Below are 25,893 nucleotides of genomic sequence, written 5' to 3'. Positions count from 1 at the left end.
TGATAATAATAATAATGATAATAATATTAATTATAAAACAAATGTGAACCAAAAATTAAGGGGCTTAGAGTTTAATTAACTTTAATGGAAAAAAATAGCTAATAATAATTGTATAAATATTGCACTGTATCATTAAATGTAATATAATAATAATAAAAAATATATATTATTGAACAAAAATATATTACATTGATTTTCCTGATGAGAAAAACAACAATTTAATTTCATTACCAAAAATGAAGTGTTTAATTCATTTTAATAAAAAAAAGCTCATTAAATTGTTTATAAATATTGTATTAGTATAATAAAATCCCCTCAAAAGTCACATTAATAATAAAAAAAAATTATTGAACCGAATTACATAGATTTTCCTGAAAACAAAACAAAATGAAATTAAAAACTTTCATTACCATATGTGAACCAAAAATAAAAAGACTCAATTTAATTATTTTAATGACAAAATAGCTCATTGAAAAACATTTTTTTTTTATATATATATATATAAAAAGAAGCAAAACGAACACTTAGATTTCATGAACAAATGTGAAGCAAAAATGAAGGGGCTTAATTTTTAATAAATTTTAATGAAATAAAATAGCTAATAATAATTGTATAAATATTACAAAGTATCATTAAATCCTCTCAAAAAATGTTATTATATATATAAAAAAATATTTTTGAACAAAATATAAATTACATTAATTTTGCTGATGGATTTTTTTTTTTTAGATAAAAAACATTTACATTTAATTACCAAAAGTTTATTAACAAATTTGAATAAAAAACGAAGTGACTCAGAGCTGAATTTTATTGGAAAAAATAGCTCATGAAAAAAAATATATAAATACTGCACAGTATCAGAAAATCCCTTCCAAATTTAAAATAATAATAAAAAATATTATTGAACAGAAATATATTACATTGATTTTCCTGATAATAAAAGAAAGAAAGAAAGAAAACACTTAGATTTCATGAAGGGGCTTAGAGTTTAAATAATTTTAATGAAATAAAATAGCTAATAATATTTGTATAAAATACTACATAGTATCATTAAATCCTCACACAATTGCAAATAATAATGAAAAAATATTACTGAACAGAAATATAGAATAGATTTTCCTGATGGGACAAAAATAATAAAAAACACTTAGATTTCATTACCAAATGTTTATTACATAGATTTTCTTGATAATAAAAATAGGAACCACAACAAAAAACAAATAAATAAAAAAACAAGTAAACAAACAAACACACAATGAGATTTTATAAATAAATTTGAAGCAAAAATTAAGGGGCTTAGATTTAAATTAATTTTAATGGAAGAAAATAGCTAATAATAATTATATAAATATTACAGTATCATTAAATCCTCTCAAAATGTAATATAATAATAAAACAAATGTGAACAAAAAAATAAAGGGGCTTAGAGTTGAATTAATTTTAATGGAAGAAAATAGCTAATAATAATTATATAAATATTACAGTATCATTAAATCCTCTCCAAATGTAAAATAATTAAAAAATATTATTGAACTAAAATATATTACACTGATTTTGCTGATGTAAAAAAAATAATTACCAAATGTTTATTAAATTTGAATAAAAAACGAAGTGACTTTGTGATTTCAAAGTGAAATGATTTCATTACCAAATGTTTATTAGATAGATTTTCTTGATTAAAAAAAGTGAACCACAAAAAAAAAAAAAAAAGCATAGAAACAAAACACATTTAGATTTTAACAAATTTGAAGCAAAAACTAAGTGACTCAATTTAATTAATTTTAGAGGAAAAAAATATTTCATGATTATAATTAATATTGCACAGTATCATAAAATCCTTTCCAAATGTAAAATAATAATAATAAATTATTATTGAACAGAAATATATTAAATTGATTTTCTTGATAATAATAATAATGATAATAATATTAATTATAAAACAAATGTGAACCAAAAATTAAGGGGCTTAGAGTTTAATTAACTTTAATGGAAAAAAATAGCTAATAATAATTGTATAAATATTGCACTGTATCATTAAATGTAATATAATAATAATAAAAAATATATATTATTGAACAAAAATATATTACATTGATTTTCCTGATGAGAAAAACAACAATTTAATTTCATTACCAAAAATGAAGTGTTTAATTCATTTTAATAAAAAAAAGCTCATTAAATTGTTTATAAATATTGTATTAGTATAATAAAATCCCCTCAAAAGTCACATTAATAATAAAAAAAAATTATTGAACCGAATTACATAGATTTTCCTGAAAACAAAACAAAATGAAATTAAAAACTTTCATTACCATATGTGAACCAAAATTAAAAAGACTCAATTTAATTATTTTAATGACAAAATAGCTCATTGAAAAAAAAGAAAAAAAAAAGAAATTATATATATAAAAAAAAGAAGCAAAAAGAACACTTAGATTTCATGAACAAATGTGAAGCAAAAATGAAGGGGCTTAATTTTTAATTAACGAAGTGACTCAGAGCTGAATTTTATTGGAAAAATTAGCTCATGAAAAAAAAAATATATAAATACTGCACAGTATCATAAAATCCCTTCCAAATTTAAAATAATAATAAAAAATATTATTGAACAGAAATATAGAATAGATTTTCCTGATGGGACAAAAATAATAAAAAACACTTAGATTTCATTACCAAATGTTTATTACATAGATTTTCTTGATAATAAAAATAGGAACCACAACAAAAAACAAATAAATAAAAAAACAAGTAAACAAACAAAAACACAATGAGATTTTATAAATAAATTTGAAGCAAAAATGAAGGGGCTTAGATTTAAATTAATTTTAATGGAAGAAAATAGCTATTATTTAAACAAATATTATTGAACACAAAAAGATTACATTGATTTTCCTGATAATAATAAAAAGCAGACAGACTTCATTATCAAATGTTTATTACTTTGATTTTCCTGATAATAAAAAAGAAAGAAAACAAATAGATTTCATTATCAAATGGGACACAGAAATGAAAAGACGGTTTAATTAATTTTAATGGAAAAAAATAGCTCATGATTTTTTTTTTAAATATTGCATAGTATCAAAATCTCCTTCGAAATGTAAAATAATAATCAAAAAACATTATTGAGCAGAAATATATTACATTGATTTTCCTGAAATGAAGAGGGTTCAGACGATTAAATGTTTCAAAAGAATTTATCTGAAGTCCAGTCACATAAACACTTTTTATTTCTTTCACTGCTTTTGAATGTTTGTTTCAAACATATGATGATGATGATGAAGAAGTATTTTTATTCTGAATTCTATTCGACTAAAATTAAATGAACTCCTGAAAATACGGCCTGAGAAATATGACACAAAAATATTTTCATAATTAAGTAAATATGACATTATTTTACACATATTTATCAATGCGTGTGTGTGAGAGAAAGCGTGTGTGTGTGTGTGAGTGTGTGTGTGTGTGTTTAGTGTTTAATGTGACACAGAGACACTGAAGAGTTTGAATAAAGGTAAAATCCAGCGAGTAGAGGTTGAGTGAATGTGTGTGTGAATGTGTGTAAGTGTGTGAGTGTGTGTGTGTCAGAGACGCTGTAGAAGGACAGAGAGCCGCTCGACTCGTCCAGAAACACTGCGACTCTCTTACAGGAGACTGGAGAAACAGAGATACGAGTGTCTTTATTATTGTGACGAGCAGTGAATCCTTGATCAGAGCATCTCAGACTCCAGGAGATATCATTAAGTCCAAACAAACAGTCAAGACTCGATCCTTTCCTCTTGATTTCTTTATAACACACTGATATATCAACTTCTCTTCCGCTCCATTCAGTCTCCCAGTAACAGCGTCCAGTCAGACTCTCTGAACACACAACCTGACACACATCAAATCTGTCCGGATGATCAGGATACGACTGTCTCTCAGAGACACACGTCACCTTTCTGTTCTCCTCAGACAGAACGAGGAGAGTGTGTGCTGTGTTTGGATCCAGTGTGAGATCACAGGCGTCTGAACACAACACACACACATTACAACACACACATTTACAACTCAACTACAAACAACAAAACTGTGTTTCTGTGTGTGACTTACATTTGTGGCGTCCTGATGGGATCATGATCTCTCCTCCGTGATCCACACTAGAAAACACACACACACACACACACACACACACACACACACACAGATGTAAAAACAAGCTCAGATCTGTGGACATAAATGAACTTGTGATTCATAAAACATTTGTACATGCTGCTAATCGTTCACATCTCTAAAAACACTCACAAGTTTACGACAGAGAAACATAACTGTAAGGTGAACACAAGAAGGGTCAGATGTGTTCTGTGAGGTCCTCTTCATTTCTTCATAGTGAACGGGTTGATCTACCTATGTTCTCACAAAACTTCTGACAGCTTTGTCTTTTTGCATTTCGTATAATTTTCCTAACCTTTGCTTGTATTTGCTTATATTTAATAAAGTTTGGAAAATGATGCGTTCTTCTTAATATTCTTAAGGCTTTCTTTCTTTCTTTTTCTACTACACTACATTCATCTGAACCTCCTTCCTCTTCATTTGTCCTTTACTTCTAGGAATTGACTTATTAGCAGCTTCAATCAATACTGATTTCAATTTTTGATCTACCTCCTCAATATCTTCACTTAAATCTATTTGGTCGAATTCATTTTCACAAATAAAACTAAACATTTCCCAATTAGCACGGGTAAATATCCACTTCCCTTTATTATGCCAGCCCTCTCCCTTTGTCCTTCATTTCTACAAACAATCAGTAAATTTCCATCTCTTAAAACCTTCGCCATATGGATGTCCCCAATCTGGTTTCGCAAAATCATTGTCAATTTTACTGGACTCACTGATGATATTCCTTTCTCCTCGCCGAGCCTCAATATCATTTTAAATTTCAAACCTTCATGATCTCTCTCTTCCACTCCTCTTTCAAAACTTCGACAACGCCTGGTTTTCTTTGCTCTTATCCCTTCAAAATTATTTTCTCTTTTCTCTCTCATTCGTCCGCTTCCTTGACTAGTTTCCATACTATCCTCACTATCCACTATATCAGAATCCATTCACAACACAGCTGTGCTTACCCGCCACCGCTTACTTCTTTTCATTTGCCTTTCCCTTTCTAATTATTTTTCCACTTTTCCGACCACCAGTTGGTAAACATGCTTCTCTTCCAAGATCATCGGTTGAATTTCCACGTTTGTTTAACTTAGAAGTGATATAACGTTTTGCTGTATCCAGCGACCCCATTCACAGAACATAAAATGCAATACATTACTTTAAAACAAAAAATACACAGGTTTCATATAGTCCTATAAGGTTATTAATAATGTCATGTATGGTGAAACATGAAAATAAAAATAAAATAAATATAATTTCTTGGAAAAATTTAAGTTTGCAGACATGGTCAAACTCAAAACACTACACACTACATTTATGTAACTTTTGTTAAAACACAATTTAATGTTGTAAACTTTAACATTTCATTTACCTGTATGTAAGCACAGTGCAGTGTTAATGTTCAAATGGTGTATTCACAATGTTAATGTGGCTGACTACAATATTCTTATTTTTTTTTGAACATGGTAGTTTATTGAAGTTGATTGTAAAGCCATTGCTGCCAGTCATTTGATTTCTAACCTTTATAATGTACAGTGTTGATCTACAGTCAATGCACACTAGACTCTAACTGAACGTACAGTTGTGCATTTACTCATGTTAAAAGGTTTGATGGTGAAACAACGACACAAAATCAACACCTAATTCAACATTAGTCCAACGTCTACAGAACGACATTAATTCACGCGTAATGAAGGTAAGACGGTGAAATGGCATCTGTTCCTGGCAGCTCTCCTGACCGCATTACAGTTCTGTCTCAGCTCGCATCGTAAAACTGTGATAACGGAAATTACAGGACTAACAAAAACAACAACATCACAGACGATTTTCCCCAAAGTAAATACACATGACATTTCTCACTAGCGAGGTAATAACCGCTCTGTTTGCTACATTCACACAAGCTCTCTCTCTCTCTCTCTCTTTCTCTGTGTGTCTCTTCTTCTTCTTCAGCAGTTGGCATCCAAAGTGTTGTATTACTACCTCTGTGTGTCTCTGTCTCTCTCTTTCTAATAACTTCGTTAATAACTGCCTTAGAAGGCTATGAACAGTTCAAGCCTCCGTTACCAGCTTTAATACAACGTTTTGGAACCAGCATATATATATATATATAAAAAGTAGTTCTAGAAATATTTACTCAAGTAAAAGTAAAAGTACTAGTCTTGAATAGTTACTTGAGTAAGAGTAAAAGAGTATCGAATAGAAAATCTACTCAAGTAGTTAGTTACTAGTTACTTTGGGTCATATATACTGAGCCTATTTTTATTTAGATATATAGATAAAATGTATGTGTGTGTGTGTGTGTGTATAAATGTATATATTTAATCAGCCTTTACTCCAATTTATGTAATTTATTATAAAACCTGTCTGTTTACTTAAGTAACAGATATAGGTGTCATGCCATAACATATTTTTAATACGACTGACTTTATATTAAATGTGAATTTAACATCGAAAGTTAATGTGATATAAATATTGCTACTAATATTTCATTATTCAGAAAGAGAGCAAATAACATTTACATTATTAAAGATCATTTTCACTGACAGTCTAGAGTTCAATCACTCTCAGAAACTCCCATTAAAATCACTGAAACTGTTAACACTGTGAAATCAATATCTTATTTACAGATTCGTTCACACATCTGCACTTTGTTGTTTCTGACGAGAGAATTCGCCAGAAAGAGGTATTCAGTCAGTGAGCAAGTGAAGGAAGCACCGGTGTCATGAGAAATCGAGTCCGCCCGAGAAATCGAGTCCGCTTAGGACCCCGAGTAATCCCATTGGCTCAACAAACATTTAATGGGTATTAATTTTTAGCGCCTGATTACAATTCCTGCTAAATCGCGTTTTTATTTTTGTCGTTTGAACTTTGCTATAATTACCATTTATGTACTTTAAATTACATCTTTCATAGGCTAGTATATAGCCGACGAGCTATATGTTGTGAAATCAAACATTTCTCGTTTTTTTTTGTTACTCGAGTATCAGTATAGCGTACAGCTTACTCGATGTGTGTGTGAATTTATATTGTTAATCTAAATGATATAATATTGCTTGTGCAGAACCGTGTTATTGTTGTATTATATACATATATTATTATTTTATGTAAAACGAATGTCATATTAATTTTACATGAAGTATGTCAGTATGCCTATTATATTTATATAGTGATACAAGGTATTTTTCCAGTTTGCGGAAGCATTGGAATGCAAGCTTGTATGTCTTTTAAATTCTCTGTGTGTATTTTCCTCTTCATTCTTTCTTCTTTTCATATGGACCATGAGTCTGAAATAAAGAGTAATAATAATAATAATATACCATTTAGTATAGTAAGTGAATAATGGTTGTTTGTGCACTGAAAGTAACTAAAAATACAGCTAGATAGTTTATATAGATAGCAATAATTGCTATATAATTATAACTTGCAATTATAATATAATGATTCTACTGTTGTTGTTTTTGTTTTTTACATATAAATGTTCAAGCAATATGCACACTATCAATGTAAGACATTTAAATATTTTTCAAAATGCATAACATTTTTAAAGAATCTTTACAGAAAGACATACTGTTGTGTCTATATGGTCAAAAACACCCTGACTGTTTTAATAGTTGGTGCTAAATGCATTAGTCGTCATACATACAGAAAGCAAGACAAAGGCAACGGTGGTTAATAAAGAAAAATCTGTAGGATGTCGATACTGGAGTAAAAAAACCTTTGAAGAAACCAAACTAACCAAAAACACTGGGGACCAGTTCTCCTCTGTATATTCAGTCTGAACATTTGGTAAAATATCATTGGTAGTTAACAGTGTTACTGCATTGATTCAGCTGTAAGGTTAGAGGTTAATTGTGCCATGTACAGGCAGCAACATTGTTTTCTCTGTGGCCCAGGTGAGGCATGCAGTGGCAGTGAAGAGTGCTAAGGTGCAGTCATCCATTCATAAATTCTTGCTTTTTTGCTGAAACTGGAAACAGTTCATCCTATGTGAAGTCCATTGTGGAAGATTGGGGAATAATCAGTCTCAACGTAACTCGAGAGCGTCTCGGGACAGGGCTTCTGTGGTAAAGAAAAATATAAAAATGTTTAGGAACTGTAGTATAATAACATTTTTTTCCTCTCTGCCTTGTACTATACAGTATGCTGGAAGAATTTCTTGACATCATACAGAACGGGTTCAGAATACAACAGAAGCAGGAAACATCAAAAATCACTGTTAACCGTAGAGCATCGGTTAAAAATTCTTGCAAAAATCAAGTTATGATTTATGTGTATGTTGTTATAAAAACAATCAAACAGACGTAAATGTAATCTGTTAACCTCAGTCTATTTTGCATTCAAACATTGCTTTAAATACAGAGGCAGGTGATTTATTTGAGCAGAGTTTGTTTTCTGCCCCCACTATTTGGAAAGGCTAAAATATATATATATATATATATATATATATATATATATATATATATATATATATATATATATATATATCCTATTTTCTATTAAACAAAAAACTGCTGCAATGAAAATCTCCTTTTGATTTATTGTGCCTTAATTTACTATTAATTTCATTCATAATTATTCACTTAATGAACGTTTTTATAAAAGTATATGTGTTTGTTTATGTTAAATAAAAGATAAACACGAGAAAAGAGTCATATCTTCACTTAAAATGCATCTTGAACAATCGGGTCCCACCTAGCCAGGACCCCTAAGATGGCGGCCCTCGCGATGCCTGTGCGCAAGTCGCAACGGAGGCAGTTGTCACGAAGGACACAAGACAGGTAGTAATTCACACTAAAAATCTTCGTGTGATTTGTGGACGAGTATGACAGAACTAGGAGTGCTTAAACCCGTCCTGCACACGCAGGCATTTGGGTGTGGAGGGGAGGGGCGATTAATGATTTGATTTTCTTATTATCAAATAATATTATCCACTGTCCTTGTACAGTAATACGACACTGACAATACACACACAAATAATAGTAGTAACGTTAGTAGTGATAATAATAATGAATCATCTTAGGGGTTTTCGCTAGGTGGGACCCGATTGTTCAAGCCTTTTTTCTTGCGATCTTTGTCGATGAGGTCTGTATTCATTGTTCAGGCGTTTTATCAACTCCATCTGCTATTTTTTCCACATATGAACGGATTTTGCAGGTAGTTAATACGTTAATAATATAGATTTTTTAGTGAACATTAGTAACTGTCTCGTGTCCTTCGTGCGGGACAAGTGCCTCCGTTGCGTCCTGCGCACAGGCATCGCGACGGCCGCCATCTTAGGGGTCCTCGCTAGGTGGGACCCGATTGTTCAAGATGCAATTTTAAGTGAAAATACGACTCTTTTCTCATGTTTATCTTTTATTTAACATAAACAAACACATATACTTTTATAATAGCGTTCAGTAAGTGAATAATTATGAATGAAATTAACAGTAAATTGCAGCAGTTTTTTGTTTAATAGCAAATAGGATATATATATATATATATATATATATATATATATATATATATATATATATATATTTTTTAGCCTTTCCAAATAGTGGGGGCAGAAAACAAACTCTGCTCAAATAAATCACCTGCCTCTGTATTTAAAGCAATGTTTGAATGCAAAATAGACTGAGGTTAACAGATTACATTTACGTCTGTTTGATTGTTTTTATAACAACATACACATAAATCATAACTTGATTTTTGCAAGAATTTTTAACCGATGCTCTACGGTTAACAGTGATTTTTGATGTTTCCTGCTTCTGTTGTATTCTGAACCCGTTCTGTATGATGTCAAGAAATTCTTCCAGCATACTGTATAGTACAAGGCAGAGAGGAAAAAAATGTTATTATACTACAGTTCCTAAACATTTTTATATTTTTCTTTACCACAGAAGCCCTGTCCCGAGACGCTCTCGAGTTACGTTGAGACTGATTATTCCCCAATCTTCCACAATGGACTTCACATAGGATGAACTGTTTCCAGTTTCAGCAAAAAAGCAAGAATTTATGAATGGATGACTGCACCTTAGCACTCTTCACTGCCACTGCATGCCTCACCTGGGCCACAGAGAAAACAATGTTGCTGCCTGTACATGGCACAATTAACCTCTAACCTTACAGCTGAATCAATGCAGTAACACTGTTAACTACCAATGATATTTTACCAAATGTTCAGACTGAATATACAGAGGAGAACTGGTCCCCAGTGTTTTTGGTTAGTTTGGTTTCTTCAAAGGTTTTTTTACTCCAGTATCGACATCCTACAGATTTTTCTTTATTAACCACCGTTGCCTTTGTCTTGCTTTCTGTATGTATGACGACTAATGCATTTAGCACCAACTATTAAAACAGTCAGGGTGTTTTTGACCATATAGACACAACAGTATGTCTTTCTGTAAAGATTCTTTAAAAATGTTATGCATTTTGAAAAATATTTAAATGTCTTACATTGATAGTGTGCATATTGCTTGAACATTTATATGTAAAAAGAAAATGTGTAAAATTATATTATAATTGCAACTTATAATTAGCAATTATAAACTAGCTGTATTTTTAGTTACTTTCAGTGCACAAACAGCCATTATTCACTTACAATTACTGATTTGTAATAGTACACGTAACTGTTGTACTATTTTATGTACTGTGTTATATGAGTTAAAGTCAATTACAATTGTAATTTCTGTCATCATAATGAATTTATGTAGTGTGATAATTGCTGTATGATTTTCTTTGAAAACAATAGTTTCTTAAATAATATACAATCAGCAATTGCAATACATGAACTGCTTGTAAGCAAAACCATATATAACAACATAAGTACTTATTACAATATTTAAAATAATGTAAAAATTACATGAATTAGGTAGTAAGTCAAAATAAATAATCAAAGTGTGTGTGTGTGTGTGTGTAATATTGTACGTAGGTTTGTTTTATTAATAATTATCTTTCTACTATCCCACAATCTTTTGAATTTGTGGGCTAAACGTGTTTTATTCATCACAACTGAATTATTATTATTATTATTTTAGAACTGGAAAATATATTCAAAAGCTGTGCTGAGGCGTTCTAGTGACCGAATATTAAAACTAATTACAATGCATTATTTATGAGATGTTGCTAGTTTTATGACATTTAAAAAACATTTTGATCGATTACATTCTGTATGTTGCTTTTATTAAATTATTTTAGCTTGAAACAACAAGCTACCGCAGGTCCGATTAGCCATACAAGTTATCGCGATAACAACTTTTGATCAGGCATTTAAAACAGCTACCGCCTTGGTCCTAAGCGGACTCGATTTCGCGGGGGGACTGGATTTCTCACCACACCGGCAGTTCAGCGATGACTCATCTGAACACCTCTGATTGGCCAGTGGATTCAAAAGCTCAACAGAACCGTGTGTGATTGGTTAATGCGCAGCGCTGTAAAAACGCGTATATCTCTGGCTCAGCGCCAGCAAGCGATCACAGATCTGAATTTAGCAGCTGATGATATGACTTGCTGAACGTACTCGCAACGGTGTGATTGTATTAAAATTAATAAAATCTTAATCGCCTATTTTTTATCTTTTGGAAGCTGCATTCAACTTGACTCCCCTCTGTTATAAGCCACACACGTACAACAAACTAATGTCACATTGGTATCGTGTACTGTAATCGAATGTAGCCCAAGTTATTACCTGTTAAACAGTAGACAACTCACGCGATGTTCATCTAATAAGGATCTCCATCGCAAGGAAATAATAGCCTTTGCAGATTTGCTTTCAATTCAGTGCAGTTCCATAGTCCCGTTTTCAACGCTGCTGATGTTAAACGTTACAACTCTGAGTGAACCGCCTCAGACGCTCAGCGCGTGCAGCAGGGAACTGAACTACTCATTCAAACTGATTCATGAACCAATTCACTCGTTTGCCAATTGGTTTGATCAAGGCTTTGAACAGAGTTGACTCAAAAGAATGAATCATTCGCGAATGGGCATCGCTCATTGCCCAGAGAAAAGTAGACGGTGCGTTTGGAATAAACTGAAGCATTTATTGCATTAAGATAAAGTAACGAGACGAGCGTTGCTCACATTAACGAAGTAAAAGTACAGATTTTTCCCAAAAAATGTACTCAAGTAAGAGTATAAAGTACCCATCTTTAAATATACTTCGAAAAGTATTAGTTACCCCGAAAAATTACTCAAGTAAATGTAACCAAGTAAATGTAACTCGTTACTACCCACCTCTGTGTATGTGTGTGTGTGTGTGTGTGTGTGTGTGTGTATATATATTAAACCTTATTAAACCTGTCATTATGTCCTGACAGTAGAATATGAGACAGATAATCTGTGAAAAAATCAAGCTCCTCTGGCTCCTCCCAGTGGTCCTATTGCCATTTGCAGAAAGTCATGCGCTCCCGGTAAAAAACAACCAATCAGAGCTGCGGTCCGTAACTTTGTTTGTGTTCAAAATGTAGAAAAATGAATATAATAAGCGAGTAAACCATGAATCCATTTTCCAAACCGTGTTTTTGGCTTGTCCTGAATCACTAGGGTGCACCTATAATAAGTGTTTATATTCGTACTATTTTAGATTGCTTCGGGGATACGTGGCGGAGTAACCCAGTACCTTTGTGATTCTTCATAGACATAAACAGAGAGAAGTAGTTCCGGCTACTATGTTCTTCCGCAAGACGCAAGCAGTTATGTTTATTAACCGCTAGAGCGTCAAAAGTTCCCTACTGCAGCTTTAAGTGCAATTTTATAGTTATATCAGTCAGCATGCCTATATCTATGTAGTGTTTTTATGTGGTGTATCATTGTTAATTATAGTACTACCATTAAAAGCAATGACATGTGAATGTCTGATGACTGAATGAAAATTAAATCAGCAAACTCCTAGTAATTGCATCCGCGTAAGGTGAATATATTGTTTAGGCCTACTGCAGGGTTTTTCAAATCTTTCCCTGGAGGGCCAATGCAGTGCAGAATTTGGCTCCAACCTTGATCAAACATGCTAATCAATGTTTTTTGGGATCATTAAAAAAAAAATCACAGGCAGGTGACTTTGATCAGGGTTGGAGCCAAACTCTGCACTGCATTGGCCCTCCAAGGAAAGATTTGAAAAACCCTGCAGTAGTGCATTTTAGTAGACTAAAAGAAGATGATACTAAATGTTATAAAGTTTTTTTTCCATCTCGTTTAGTAATGTTATCATTATTTAGCAGTATTTCTGTTTCCAATGTATCACTGCGCCGATGCAACCAACGTCACTTCCTTAAGCCCCAATCGTGTAGTGAAGGGAAGTTTGGTTCTTTTCTGAGAACCGGTTCTTTCGGACAGTTCGATTCATCTTGCTCTGCTGCTCGGTGTTCATCTTCAGTTTTCTCTTCACAGCAGTTCAGTCAATGTACTGTTTGAGTAAATTAATTGATCCGGCAAAGTAATTTGATTGTAAAATGATTCAGCTCGATTTGGTGAACTGGTTCACTGGTTAAATCGAACGATTTGTTCATGAACTGGACATCACTACAATCGCGGGATTATATAGAATACGACAACAAAAAATAAACAAGGCTTTGATACTTGTCACGTTCACCGTTGTACTATTCTTTGAAACGACAGGGGAGAGACAAGGAGTAACTGTCCTTAAAAACTGTCAAGAATCACCGGTGAGAAGTCATTTTCCACTATGACCAGTATAAGTCTTGTGATGAATGAGTTGATTAATTAATAATAATTAATTAAAACATGAAACATATCTTAAACTACTGGATGTATTTCACATAAAACAATAGACAACTTTAAGCACATAGTGTTTAATTAATATCTAAATAAATTATAATTCTATTTTATACAATAAAAATAAAACATACTTCAAATAATAAGCCCTGGACAAAAATTGCTGTATTCTCGAGTCTATAAGGTAACAATAATAAATAAATAAAAACTAAAATGACAGCTTCACACAAAGACTAGACTAAAACTAAAATTAAAACAGGCTGCCAAAAACAACACTAGTTTTTTCAAGCACCAGTCAATTTTAAGATTCTGGGCTTTTTGGTTTTTCATAAAGGGCTTTTTCAAACTAGTGGAAGGAAAACATCCAAAAGACACCGTTAAGTGTTTATTTTATAGCACTTTATCCGTTTGTGTCAATACATTTCAATTACAATACATATTTTTAAAGGCCGTTTTCTCAAAATGAGTTTTTTCTCCAACACTAAGCCATAAATCTCAATTCAGTAGCACTAACACACACCAAACTTTATATTTTTTATTCCTCTCTATATTCTGAAGGGTTTTACAGAGGGATTTGTTCATATATATTTTCTTTTATTATGAAAATACATTGTTTTCTGGCTGTTCAAAGTTTTTTCTTAATTATGAGTGACAAAAATAGATACACAGAATTCCATTTGACATTTGATTCCATTCCTATGTCAAAAAATAAAATAAAAAAAATAAACACATTTTGAAACTGACTTCATCTAGTGTTAAGATGTTTGTACTAGACATTTATGCAAATTAGCACATATTTCATTAAATAATTCCTCATTTGCATATTTAAACATAAAATTTTTGAAACCTTGTAAAACAAAAAATGCTTACAATTATCAATATAATCAATCAACTGGGTAAGTAAGGTGATAACTATTAGTTATTTCTTTTTACCCTATTCACCTGCAGTGTCTCGCCTTAAGCTAGTGGGAAACTTTTTGAGAAACTCTAATCGCTGTACACACACGCTGCCTTACTAAGAGATATGCTTATTAAATAGACAATTATACATTACAATGACATCCCAATGAACAAAGCATCTACAATGGTACAGTTGGTGTAGGAATTTATTGACCACCAGATGGCGGGTAGAGCACTGTATCAAAAGCTTCAAAGCATCAACGCAGTTTATTGTAAAAGCTTCACTGCTTCAAAAGCCTCATTCGGCACAACCCTACCCAAAACCCTCTGTAAAAACCATCAACCCCATTACTGTCACACGTGCCTACTGTGCTGAAGCAAGGAGACTCCATTAATTACCGAACTTTAATGGCCAGGACACCAGGAAAGCAAACGTAGCACTGGGGTGAGACCAACAATTCCAGATAAGGGAGAATGAAGGCACACATGGCTTAAATAATAAGGGAGCTAATGGGACACACCTGGAATCAATATAACTAAATGGGGAATATTAAGGCAGGAACAGGAAGTTCTATTTTATACCCCTTCCCCTACGCCTTCCCCTTGTCCCTTGAAACAGAGTGTCAAGGGGTTGGGGTGAAAATATTCCCCTACGAATTGGGACACCACTACTATGCTGTCACACGTAGTAATACGTTGTCTAGCTCCTACAATACACACATATACTGGGGTGCCGTTGTACATTTAGCCTTTAATTAATGTGCTACTTACTGACACACACACACATATCGGAAATCGCACCGCTCACACATCCAGGAGAAAAACTTGTCAACGCTGCCCCACGACTTTTATTAAATCATTATATTTTCCAGCGACGAGAGGATAAAAATTGCTGTTTTTAAGTAAACTCACTCTTAAAAGAAAAACGCACAGATACACATACATGCAACTTCCATCTCCCTCCCTCCCTCTCTCCCTCTCTCTCTGTCTCTCAATATTTGAGAAAAGGGTTTAGTGATTTCCTATTAATGGGAGGACTAGCCCTAAATGTCTACGGTGGTTATCGCCCTGACCAGACAAGAAAATATGTCTTACTATCGTGCAGTCTATAATGATATGACGTTAGCAAATATTAGCAATTTTTTGCAAACATCTCTTTGAGTAACATGACTGTTAATATGAACTCACAGTTGAATGTAACAAAACAAATGATTACGGTTCATTAAAATCTTTATTAATGCCCAAAATGCTTACATTTCGTCCCCTTGGAATTATAAGGTTCTATCTGACATTTTTGTCAAAATTGAGTTATTCACATATTCTTATTCTGTGACAATTTATTTACATTATGTGATGTTTTATTTCAAGTTTTGTACATTTTGGGATTTCTTATTGAAAAAAAACAAAAAGGTTCTATCTACAGAAGTCTATGGAACACAAAAACTTTGAAGCTCAATATCTCAAAACTACTCAGAACGCAGATAGAACCTTATAATTCCAAGGGTACGATTTATGTGTATTTTTGTTCACTCAGGCAGCCATGTTGCCGAGATAATTCATACCCTTTCGTCTGAAGTGTGGTCCCGAAAAATCTTTGTTTGAAAGGCTATCTGGCCCTTCATCTTACCCTGCAACCAAAAGAGAATCGAGACACCACTACCCCTTCACGTGAATGCACGAAACAAAGGGGTAGAGGAAAGGGGAAGGGCTAAGGGGAAGAATTGGGATTGGGCCTTAATCTTATGTGTTTTTTTTTTTTTTTTATGTGATTTTTGTGCTGCCATTTTTGTCAGGATTCCCTGGAAGAAGAGATTTTAAATATCCAATAAATTGGATTACCATGCTAAAATAAAGGACAAATAAATAAAAATAAAATAAATAAAGAAAATAAAAAAATAAAGAGACAATGATGTTTTTGATAACTTTTTCACTGGCAACTGTATTACTATTCCATTTAAGACTAAGAAGTATGTAAACGCATTGACCACTGACCATCAGATAATTGTTTATTTATTTTGTATCATATCTGTTTGGCATAAACATATCTCAAATTAATTTGCTCTTATTAAAGACCTACGACTGTGAACAAATGTATAGACATATGTTTAAATGACATTTACTCAAGTGATGAAAACTCCAGGCAAATCAGTAGCCTACTAAATAATTGTAATTTTTCATGGAGCAAGTGGAATTAAATAATTCTCTAAGACTGAAGAATACAATCGTATTATTATTATTATTGTTGTTGTTATTTATAATGATAAATCATAATAAACACTATAATTAAAAACCTTTGTCACATACAGAGCTGAAAGAATGATTTTTTCTGCTCAACTTACTTGAGTTTGTCCAGATGTTTGAGCTTTTTGAGCAGCTCCACTCCTGATTCTCCTGGGTGATTGTAGCTCAGGTCCAGCTCTCTCAGGTGTGATGGGTTTAAACTCAGAGCTGATGCCAGAGCAGCACAACCTTCTTCTGTCACCAAACACTGAGATAATCTACAACAGAATGGGTTCATGTTAGTGTGCTCCGTTTTTAGAAACGTAATGTATAGCTATAGCTGTGATTGTGAATATGATTACAACAGTACATTTTCCCCCCTTTGCATCAAAGGTTACAACTTACAATGTGCTTTGAAGCAATGAGCATTTTAGCCAATCACAGACATGGCTAATAAATGCAATGGCCAATCAGAGGCTTTAAAACTGATCACAGTGTCAAAAGTGTGCTTCGTGTGATAAGCCCTTGTAATATTTCATCAAAATATCAATTCCTTTGCTGCAGAGCAGGGGCACACTTAACATTTAAGTGAGGTAAGCATCTGATACTGGAGAAACATATTTGCAGCATTGAGAAATGTAGCAGACATATCTGTTGATTTCTAGATTGCAATAAGAAGAACTGCAGAAGTGTTTAAGTTAGAATCCAAAATGCAGAGTTTTTCTCAAGTGCTGAGCTCCGCAAGCTCAGGAATCCTCTCATTATAAAGTGTAGATATGATGCAGTTAAGAGATCCATTGTGCAGTGTAGAGAGCTTATTAACGGAACAAAGTGAGATCGCAATGAACTGAAGGTCATGATAGCTCTTAGTGATTATATGAGAGAGTGCTCTTTATGCACATTCTAGGCTGTATAATACAGTACTTCAAATTACTCAGAACAGAGATATTCAACACAGTAAAGAAAGTATTGTGTTTCAAGTCAGTTAATGAGTGAGCAGGATGATTTTTACATCATTTTGAAGTAAATATTCCTTCAAAAATTACTCAAAAGTCTTATTCAGAACTATTCAGTATGGGTTTTATGGCTTGATTTCAGCTGCTTTTCAGCTACGCAAAGCCAACCTTTCTTTAGTTTTTCCTACCAAAACATTTCAGTTCGTTACAGAAGGCCTTTGTTCAGCCCCTAGGGCCATGTGAGACACTTTTTTTTAACGGATGGATGCTTTTTATTTAACTTCTTTTGGACTTATGCACTAAAACACCTGCTTGAGTGTCATGAAACAGCTTGAAAGATCAAATACAATTTTTAATATAACTCCCAACAGGACACGTCTGAAAAAAGAAAGTCATATACACCTAGGATGACTTGATCGGGAGTAATTTATGGGCTAATTTTTATTTTTGGGTGAACTTACCCTTTAACACTATATCCGCCAGAAGTTGCTGTATCCCTAAAACCGCCAGCGGGTAAATTTTACCCAAACACATTACAACTGTATTTCTATGACTAAAGAACATATTATTTCACTGTATTATCCCACCGTCTTCACAAAGAAGTGTCTAAAGTTATGAAATTACTATTTCTAGTCTATAGTAAAAACTATTGTTTTATCCTGTTGTTTTATGTTCAAGACTTTTAAATGCAGGCTACACTAATCACTAAACGTAGTCTAAGTCTGTAGCCTACGCAAAAACAACAAAAACAACAACAAAATAATAACCTTGCACTGACAATGGAAAATAGAAGTTAGTAGCCTAAATATTTGGGTGTTGTAATATTATTATGCAATGTCATTAAAATAGCCCATAGACAATAATGACCAATAATAATTCACCACACTGCATAGGATGATGCAATGACAAATTCAAGTGCACAGCTTCACTTTAAAGGGGGGGGGGGGGGATGCTACTTAATGCATACTGAGTTTTTTACACTGTTAAAGAGTTGGATTTCCATGCTAAACATGGACAAAGTTTCAAAAATTAAGTTGTACGTTTCCGGTTTTTCACAAGTTTCGGAAAGTTTTTTTCCGAGTATGGCTCTGTGTGACGTTAGATGGAGCTGAATTTCCTTATATGGGTCCTAAGGGCACGTCTGCCGGAAGAGCACGCGCTCCCGTATAGCAGAGCACTGAGAGGCTGAGCAAAGACATTCACTGATCAAAGCGAGAGCGTCACGAAATGTCACAAAAGAAGTGTGTTTTTGGTTGCCAGGGCAAGACAACCCTGCACAGATTACCAGAAAAAACAGCATTAAGGGACCAGTGGATGGAGTTTATTTTTACAGAGCATCAACGGAGTTGTGCAAGTGTTTTTGTTTGTTCCCCTGCATTTCGAAGATTCTTGTTTTACAAACAAGGCCCAGTTTGACGACGGATTTGCACATCGTTTATTTCTTAAGGATAATGCATTCCCAACGAAAAAGGGTCACGATCGTGTGTTGGAACAGCATGCGGGGAGTAAAACTGCTTAAAATATCTCTGCCTCCTTGTTGGTGCGTCCGCCTCCCATGCCGGAGACCCGGGTTCGAGCCCCGCTCGGAGCGAGTCGTTGCTGCTGCTGCTCTCGTTCAGTTTTAGCCTCGGGATCTGATTCTGGATCACAAATAAACGGCTGAATCTGACTGTTAGACATGGTTTGTTTTGGATGATGTTTTTTTTTTTCCCTCACGGTAATGTCACAGCTTCCAAACGCTCTCAACGCAAAAGCTTACTCGCGCTAGTGATTCTTTAGCTCCGCCCACACGTCACGCCTCCAGCCGGTCTTGTTTTTCCGGGAAAAATCGGTACAGACTATCTTTCTCTTATGAATATAATAAAACTAAAGACTTTTTGGAGTTATGAAGGATGCAGTACTACTGTATAGGTACTCAAGATTAACAGGATATTGAGTGAAAACGAGCATTTCCCCCCCCCCCCCCCTTAATATTTTTTCATTTGTTTAAATATATCATTTATAATTTTGATAATAGAACAACACTATTAAATTTGGGTAATCAAAAACAAAAAATGTTGCCGCGAGAGAGAGAACTGAATATGAACACCGAGCCGAGCCAGATGACGAACAAAAAGAGAACAACCGTTTCTGTCGGCCGCGTCCGATTTGAGAACCAAGGAGCTGATGATACTGGGCATGTGTGATTCAGCGTGAAGCAGACTGACACACAGAGCGCCTGAACCAAACTGGTTGCATCTGAACTGAACTGTTTCTTTGGTCACTGATTCTGAACTGATTCTGTGCAAGTGTTATGAGCGCGGGTAAACCGAAGGCTTGAATGAAGGACAATCATCGCCAATGACTTCATTACGTCTACCGCAAAAGAACCGGTGAACCGTTTTCTTCAACCGGTTTATTGAATCGAAATATCCGGAAGAATCGGTTCGCGGAAAACAACCGAACTTCCCATCACTACTGGTGATCCGAAAACCGATGCAACCGGTTCTTGACTCAAGAACGAGTCAATCTTTTGTTCATTTTCTGGCTTGACTTGGTGTTCATATTCAGTTCTCTCTTCACAGCAGTTCAGTCAGTCTACTGTTTAAGTACATGAATTACTCTAGGATATTGGTTTGTTTTAACTTAGAGGGAGAGTCAGCCACATTAAAAAAAGTTAACGGCTTTAGTCATTTGTGGATTAATGCTTATTGGAGTCAAGAACAGTTTCAAATGATTCAGTTCTATTTGGTGAATTGGTTCAAGAAGATCCGGTTACATCGAGTCATTCGTTCGTGAACTGTTGTGTTTTGAACTCGCTCACAACAGACACGGAAGAGAAGATTTTTTGCTATTTTTGTACCAAAATATATTTTTGATGCTTCAAAAAATTCTCACTGACACTCTGGTGTCACATGGACTACTTTGAAGATGTTTTTATTACCTTTCTGGACATGGACAGTATACCGTGCACTAGGGGTGTAACGGTACCTGTATTCGTACCAGACCGCTTCGGTACAGGGCTTTCGGTTCGGTGCACGTGTGTACCGAATGACGGAATGCAATATTTTGTGTGTGGAAAATAAGTACATTTTCGTGTTTCCAAACGAACATATTAAATGGCAAAAGTCTCCGCGTTCAGCGCAAATCCCGCCCTGCAGCTGATTCTAATGCCGGCGACACACTGGATGCGTGGCGCAAGCGTCTCAGCTGCGTGCGGCTCCCATGTTAACAGGTTAGAGCTTGCAGACTGCCTGCGTGAGACGTGCATCTCGCGCGGAAAACGCGTGCATGCTAGAAATAGAACCAACGCTTATTTTTCACGCGACACGCAAGCGTGTTAGAAGCGTTTCCAGGCAAAATAGAATAGGAAAATATGTTTATATGTCTGTAACGATTCAAACTTCCTAATCATCGGGAAGAAGGAGGCGGGAACCGGCGCACAATCAAAAAGCATTTTAATAATTAATAAATAAATACAAAACGGCGCACCAGCCCCTCACGGCCGACTGGTGCGCATAAATAAAAAGCACACACATTAAAATAACGTCCCAGGCCTGGTCCTCTCTCGTCCTTCACGGTCGTCGCTCCAGTTTTATATCCTTCCATCTCCTACGTGGGACTCGATACTAGCGGTGGGGCTCAGGTGTAGCTCATCTCCAATCACTACACCTGGCCTCACTCCTCGTTCCCACGCCTCTCGGCCCCGCCCCACTCGCCACATACCCCCATCGCCCCTCGCAGGCCGGGGGGTACTCCCGAGACTGCGCTCTACCCCCCCCCCCCCTTCCCTCCGGGGGAGACCGCTCACGGGGACCTGCGGGAACCTGGGGGTAGGACAGACGAGGCGAGAGAAAAGGAGATGGAAGGAGGAGCGACAGGGACGAGAGAGGGGAGAGAGGAAAAAAAAAAAAAAAAAATCCGGTTCCCAGACGCACTGCTGCTCGGCCCTCAACCGGCTGGGTGATCTCCTCCGCGGTGCCCGGCGGTGGCACTGGACGGCCCTCGGCGGACGGCACGACTCCTCCGCCGCCCGGTGGACGGCGACGGCTCCTCCGATTTTGGGCAGCGGCAGGAGTCCCCCGTTCCCTGCCCCTCCGGATTCCGTCACGGAGGCGGCAGGCTCCGGCCCCCTGGCGAACGGCGCCGACTCCTCCGCTCCCTCACGGACGGCAGCCGCCCCTCCTTGTCGTGGGCGGTCGGCAGCGAGCTCGCCCGTCCCCGGCAACTCGCTCCAGCCCACCGCCTCGAGCGTCCCTGGCGGCACATACCTCGCCTGCTCGAGGGCACCGCGGATTCACCACAGCGGCGAGGGATCTTCAGCAGCGCGTCCCTCCTTCTCCCGGGCTTCGGCACCACTGTAACGATTCAAACTTCCTAATCATCGGGAAGAAGGAGGCGGGAACCGGCGCACAATCAAAAAGCATTTTAATAATTAATAAATAAATACAAAACGGCGCACCAGCCCCTCACGGCCGACTGGTGCGCATAAATAAAAAGCACACACATTAAAATAACGTCCCAGGCCTGGTCCTCTCTCGTCCTTCACGGTCGTCGCTCCAGTTTTATATCCTTCCATCTCCTACGTGGGACTCGATACTAGCGGTGGGGCTCAGGTGTAGCTCATCTCCAATCACTACACCTGGCCTCACTCCTCGTTCCCACGCCTCTCGGCCCCGCCCCACTCGCCACAATGTCATTTTGTACACAAATACATAATTCATGACACTTTGATGTTCGAAAGTCTATAGGTTGACATAAATTCAGATATAAATGTAATTAAAAAAATTGAAGAATTATCGATTTTCATATATTGCACCGTTCAAACATACGTAGTCTATTTTGCCATCAATACTGTTGACGGTGTCCTTTATCAGTAGGCTTTATATTTATGCTCAACATGAAGTATAGATATTGTTGTCATGAAGACAAGAGCCTCGTCTGTCGGCGGTCTCCCTGTCACCTACAGCAGCAGGCACGGCACGGTTCTGGTGAAGCAGGCCTACAAGCTGGGATTGGTTTGAGACTGAGAGTATTTTATTTAGTGGAGAACTTTGCAGCAGTATTTTATTTCTTATTCTTTTATATATATATATTATTATTAAAAAGTATTTTTTTTAAAGTGTATAGTAATAAAAAAACAGCAGTTTAATCTTTGCATTTCTTTCCCTTACTGTACCTAAAATGAACCGAACCGTGACTTTAAAACCGAGGTACGTACCGAACCATGATTTTTGTGTACCTTTACACCCCTACCGTGCACACAGTTTCAATGGAGAAGGACTGAGAGCTCTTGGTCTAAATCTAAAATATCTGTTCCAAAGATAAACGGAGGTCTTACAGGTTTGGAACGACATGAGGGTGAGTTATTAATGACATAATTTTAATTTTTCGGTGAACTAACCCTTCAAAGAATAATTTATTTGATTACAAGTAAAAGTATTTAAAAATAATAGGTAAAAAAGATTTTTGCTGAGAAACTACTCAAATTACTGTGTTACAAAGTACTTAAGTATTTATTTATTTATTTTATTTTTTACCCAATAATGAGGTGATGTGAGCATTGTGAAACATTAAACACTCTCATTTAAAGTCTGTTTCACAAATTATATTGAAAGAGGAAGTTCCTTATATGGACAAATGCATCTGAAATTACTACAGCTGAATAACATGCAGACACATTTTGACTGATGAAGCATAAAGACAATAAAAAAAAAAATAATAATATAGCCTGTATCACAGTATTGAATTGTATAAAATAATTAATTTTCTGTCTCATTCTGCAATAAAAAAAGCAACATGGAAGCACAAAAGGAAGTTATTTCAAACATGACTGTAATATATTGATTTTAGAGCAAAACATATTAATTTAATAAGTTGTCATGTTTGATGCTGTGCTAAATCAAATCTACCAGCTATAAAATGTGTGTATTATATGTATGTATTATATGTGTCATGATTCTGCCCTCGTGTCCTTGATTTTCCTCTAGTCTTGAGGTAGAATCATGACAGGCCCGTGTTTTGTGTACAAGCACATGGCCTTGTCTTTGGGCCATGTGCTTGTGTTGTCTCGTTTCCTTGCCCCGCCCCCTTTGTTATCCTAGTTTTGTCATTATTGCTTTACCTGTGTCACCTGTTATGTTATGATTAGTCTCCCTACTTCTATCCCCTTGTGTTCACTTTCCTGTGCGGTTCATTGTTACACATTGAAGAGACGTTGTGAGTCCTGTGATTGTTTTTCTGTCGTAAGAGTTCCAGAGTGAAGAGTCTTTTGTTTATTGTTTGTTTAGACTTGTTAAGTTGTTTGTCTTTGCCCTAGTCATTGTTTTCCCCCTCGTGGGTTTTGTTTTCCCCTTTTTGTCTTCAATAAACCCTGTGTGTTGTGCATCCTGTCTGCGCTTGAGGTCATCCCTAACCTCCACGTGACAATATGCGCTGTCATTTTCTTGCCGCTTATTTTTTAAGATTCAAAATTTCTAGGCAACGCCTTGCACTCGGTTTCATAAATGAATAAAAAAATGTTATTTATGGAAGGTAGGTATTAGAAACCCTAAATGCCATGAGTGATGGAGATTCTTATGTGTCATGGGGCAGCTCAGCATCTGACGGCTCATTTGACAGTGATGACTTTCATCTGACTTTTAAGATGTTTTTCTTACCTTTTTGGACATTGACAGTATACCGTGCACAAAGTTTCAATGGAGGGAGACTGAGAGCTCTTGGACTAAATTAAAAATATCTTAAACTGTGTTCCAAAGATGAACAGAGGTCTCACGGGTTTGGAACGACATGAGGGTGAGTCATTAATGACTCAATTTTAATTTTTCGGGAACTGACCCTTTAAGTAGCAATATTTTTACTTAAGTACAGTCTGCAAACTGAACTATCACTTTAATTAAATCATGTTCCCCCACTTTTTATTGTATGATTAGACCCTCATCATTCGCCTCTTAAAGCAGGCAGTAATTTGCACTCCTCTTGGTAGCTCTGGTCATTATGTATGGAGTGAGTTTTGGTTCTTTATTACATGCGAGAAAATAAAAGATCTGAGAGAGAAAAAAAAGTTTGAGAGAAAAAGTTATCACACTGATAGCAAAAAAACATTTCATGAGAGAAAAAATAATATTTGAGAGAAAAAGTTGTCATGCCAATAGAAAAAAAAATAATTATATTTGAGACTAAAAAAAAGTTTTGAGAGAAAGTATTTTCTCATAGAACATAAAATATACATTTGAATTTTTTTTAAATTATTTCTGAGAAAAAAAATCTCTCTCAAAATACTTTGAAAAAAACTCTCAAATATATATTTTTTGCTATCAGTGTGAAGATATTTTCTCTTTAAAAAAAAAGTGTTTCTCTCGAGACGCTTTTCTTTGCTCTTGATGCAATTTCTTGCTCTCGTGTCAGGATTTTGCTTCCACTGTGAGAATTGTCTCATGGGCGGGGCCACGTTCCTATTGGCCAGTCGGGTGAGCATCGTCTTGGGAGTCTAACTGAATCATTACACCATTGTTCGGTTCACCTGATGCCGCCTGTGCCTTATGGCTAGTTAAGTTGAGCACGGACACTCCAATGTTTGGGCAAGATGACACACAGCTGGCTGAGCAAGTTCAGGATCACTGAAGATTAAACATTAAAAAATAGCACTCATATTCATGAATGAAGGTGTATTATATTATTTGCTTGCTAATCGCTAGTAAAGCTAACCAGCCATCATGCTAGGTAAACTTGCAAACTCACCTGGTTTATACTATGTTTAAATCAAATGCCAAATTAATGTTTTGATTTAGATAGTTGATTTAGTGAGTAGTGAGCTAGTTTCTACCTTTGCACTTGCTAGCCTCAAAGCACCTGAAGAGTAACTGCTTGTTCATACAACCTCCCGTACAACTTTCAACTAACATTAGTATGCATGGAAGGTGGCAACCCTACAACTAGCTAACGTTAGACAATGATTGATATACCGTTTGAAATATTTAAAAGAAAAAAAATA

General features: G+C 35.4%; 1 protein-coding gene across 3 annotated transcripts in view; it reads right to left on the bottom strand.

Annotated features, from left to right (window-relative positions):
• Positions 1–2,918: 2,918 nt before the first annotated feature.
• The window catches only part of LOC127953110 (NACHT, LRR and PYD domains-containing protein 12), a 52,664-nt gene continuing 29,689 nt past the window's right edge, over positions 2,919–25,893 (bottom strand). For all 3 annotated transcript variants that reach the window (XM_052552006.1, XM_052552007.1, XM_052552005.1), the window contains 3 exons: positions 17,085–17,243; positions 4,087–4,133; positions 2,919–4,002 (listed from right to left, as the gene is read on the bottom strand). In XM_052552006.1, the coding sequence (XP_052407966.1) occupies positions 3,464–4,002; positions 4,087–4,133; positions 17,085–17,243 (745 nt within the window). In that variant the 3' untranslated portion in view covers positions 2,919–3,463. The remainder of the gene's footprint in view (positions 4,003–4,086; positions 4,134–17,084; positions 17,244–25,893) is intronic.

This window comes from Carassius gibelio, chromosome B3 (genome assembly GCF_023724105.1).
Source record: "Carassius gibelio isolate Cgi1373 ecotype wild population from Czech Republic chromosome B3, carGib1.2-hapl.c, whole genome shotgun sequence".
Taxonomy (NCBI): domain Eukaryota; kingdom Metazoa; phylum Chordata; class Actinopteri; order Cypriniformes; family Cyprinidae; genus Carassius; species Carassius gibelio.
The sequence above is the reverse complement of the archived record's forward strand: the minus strand, read 5'-3'. Positions and strand labels throughout refer to the sequence as shown.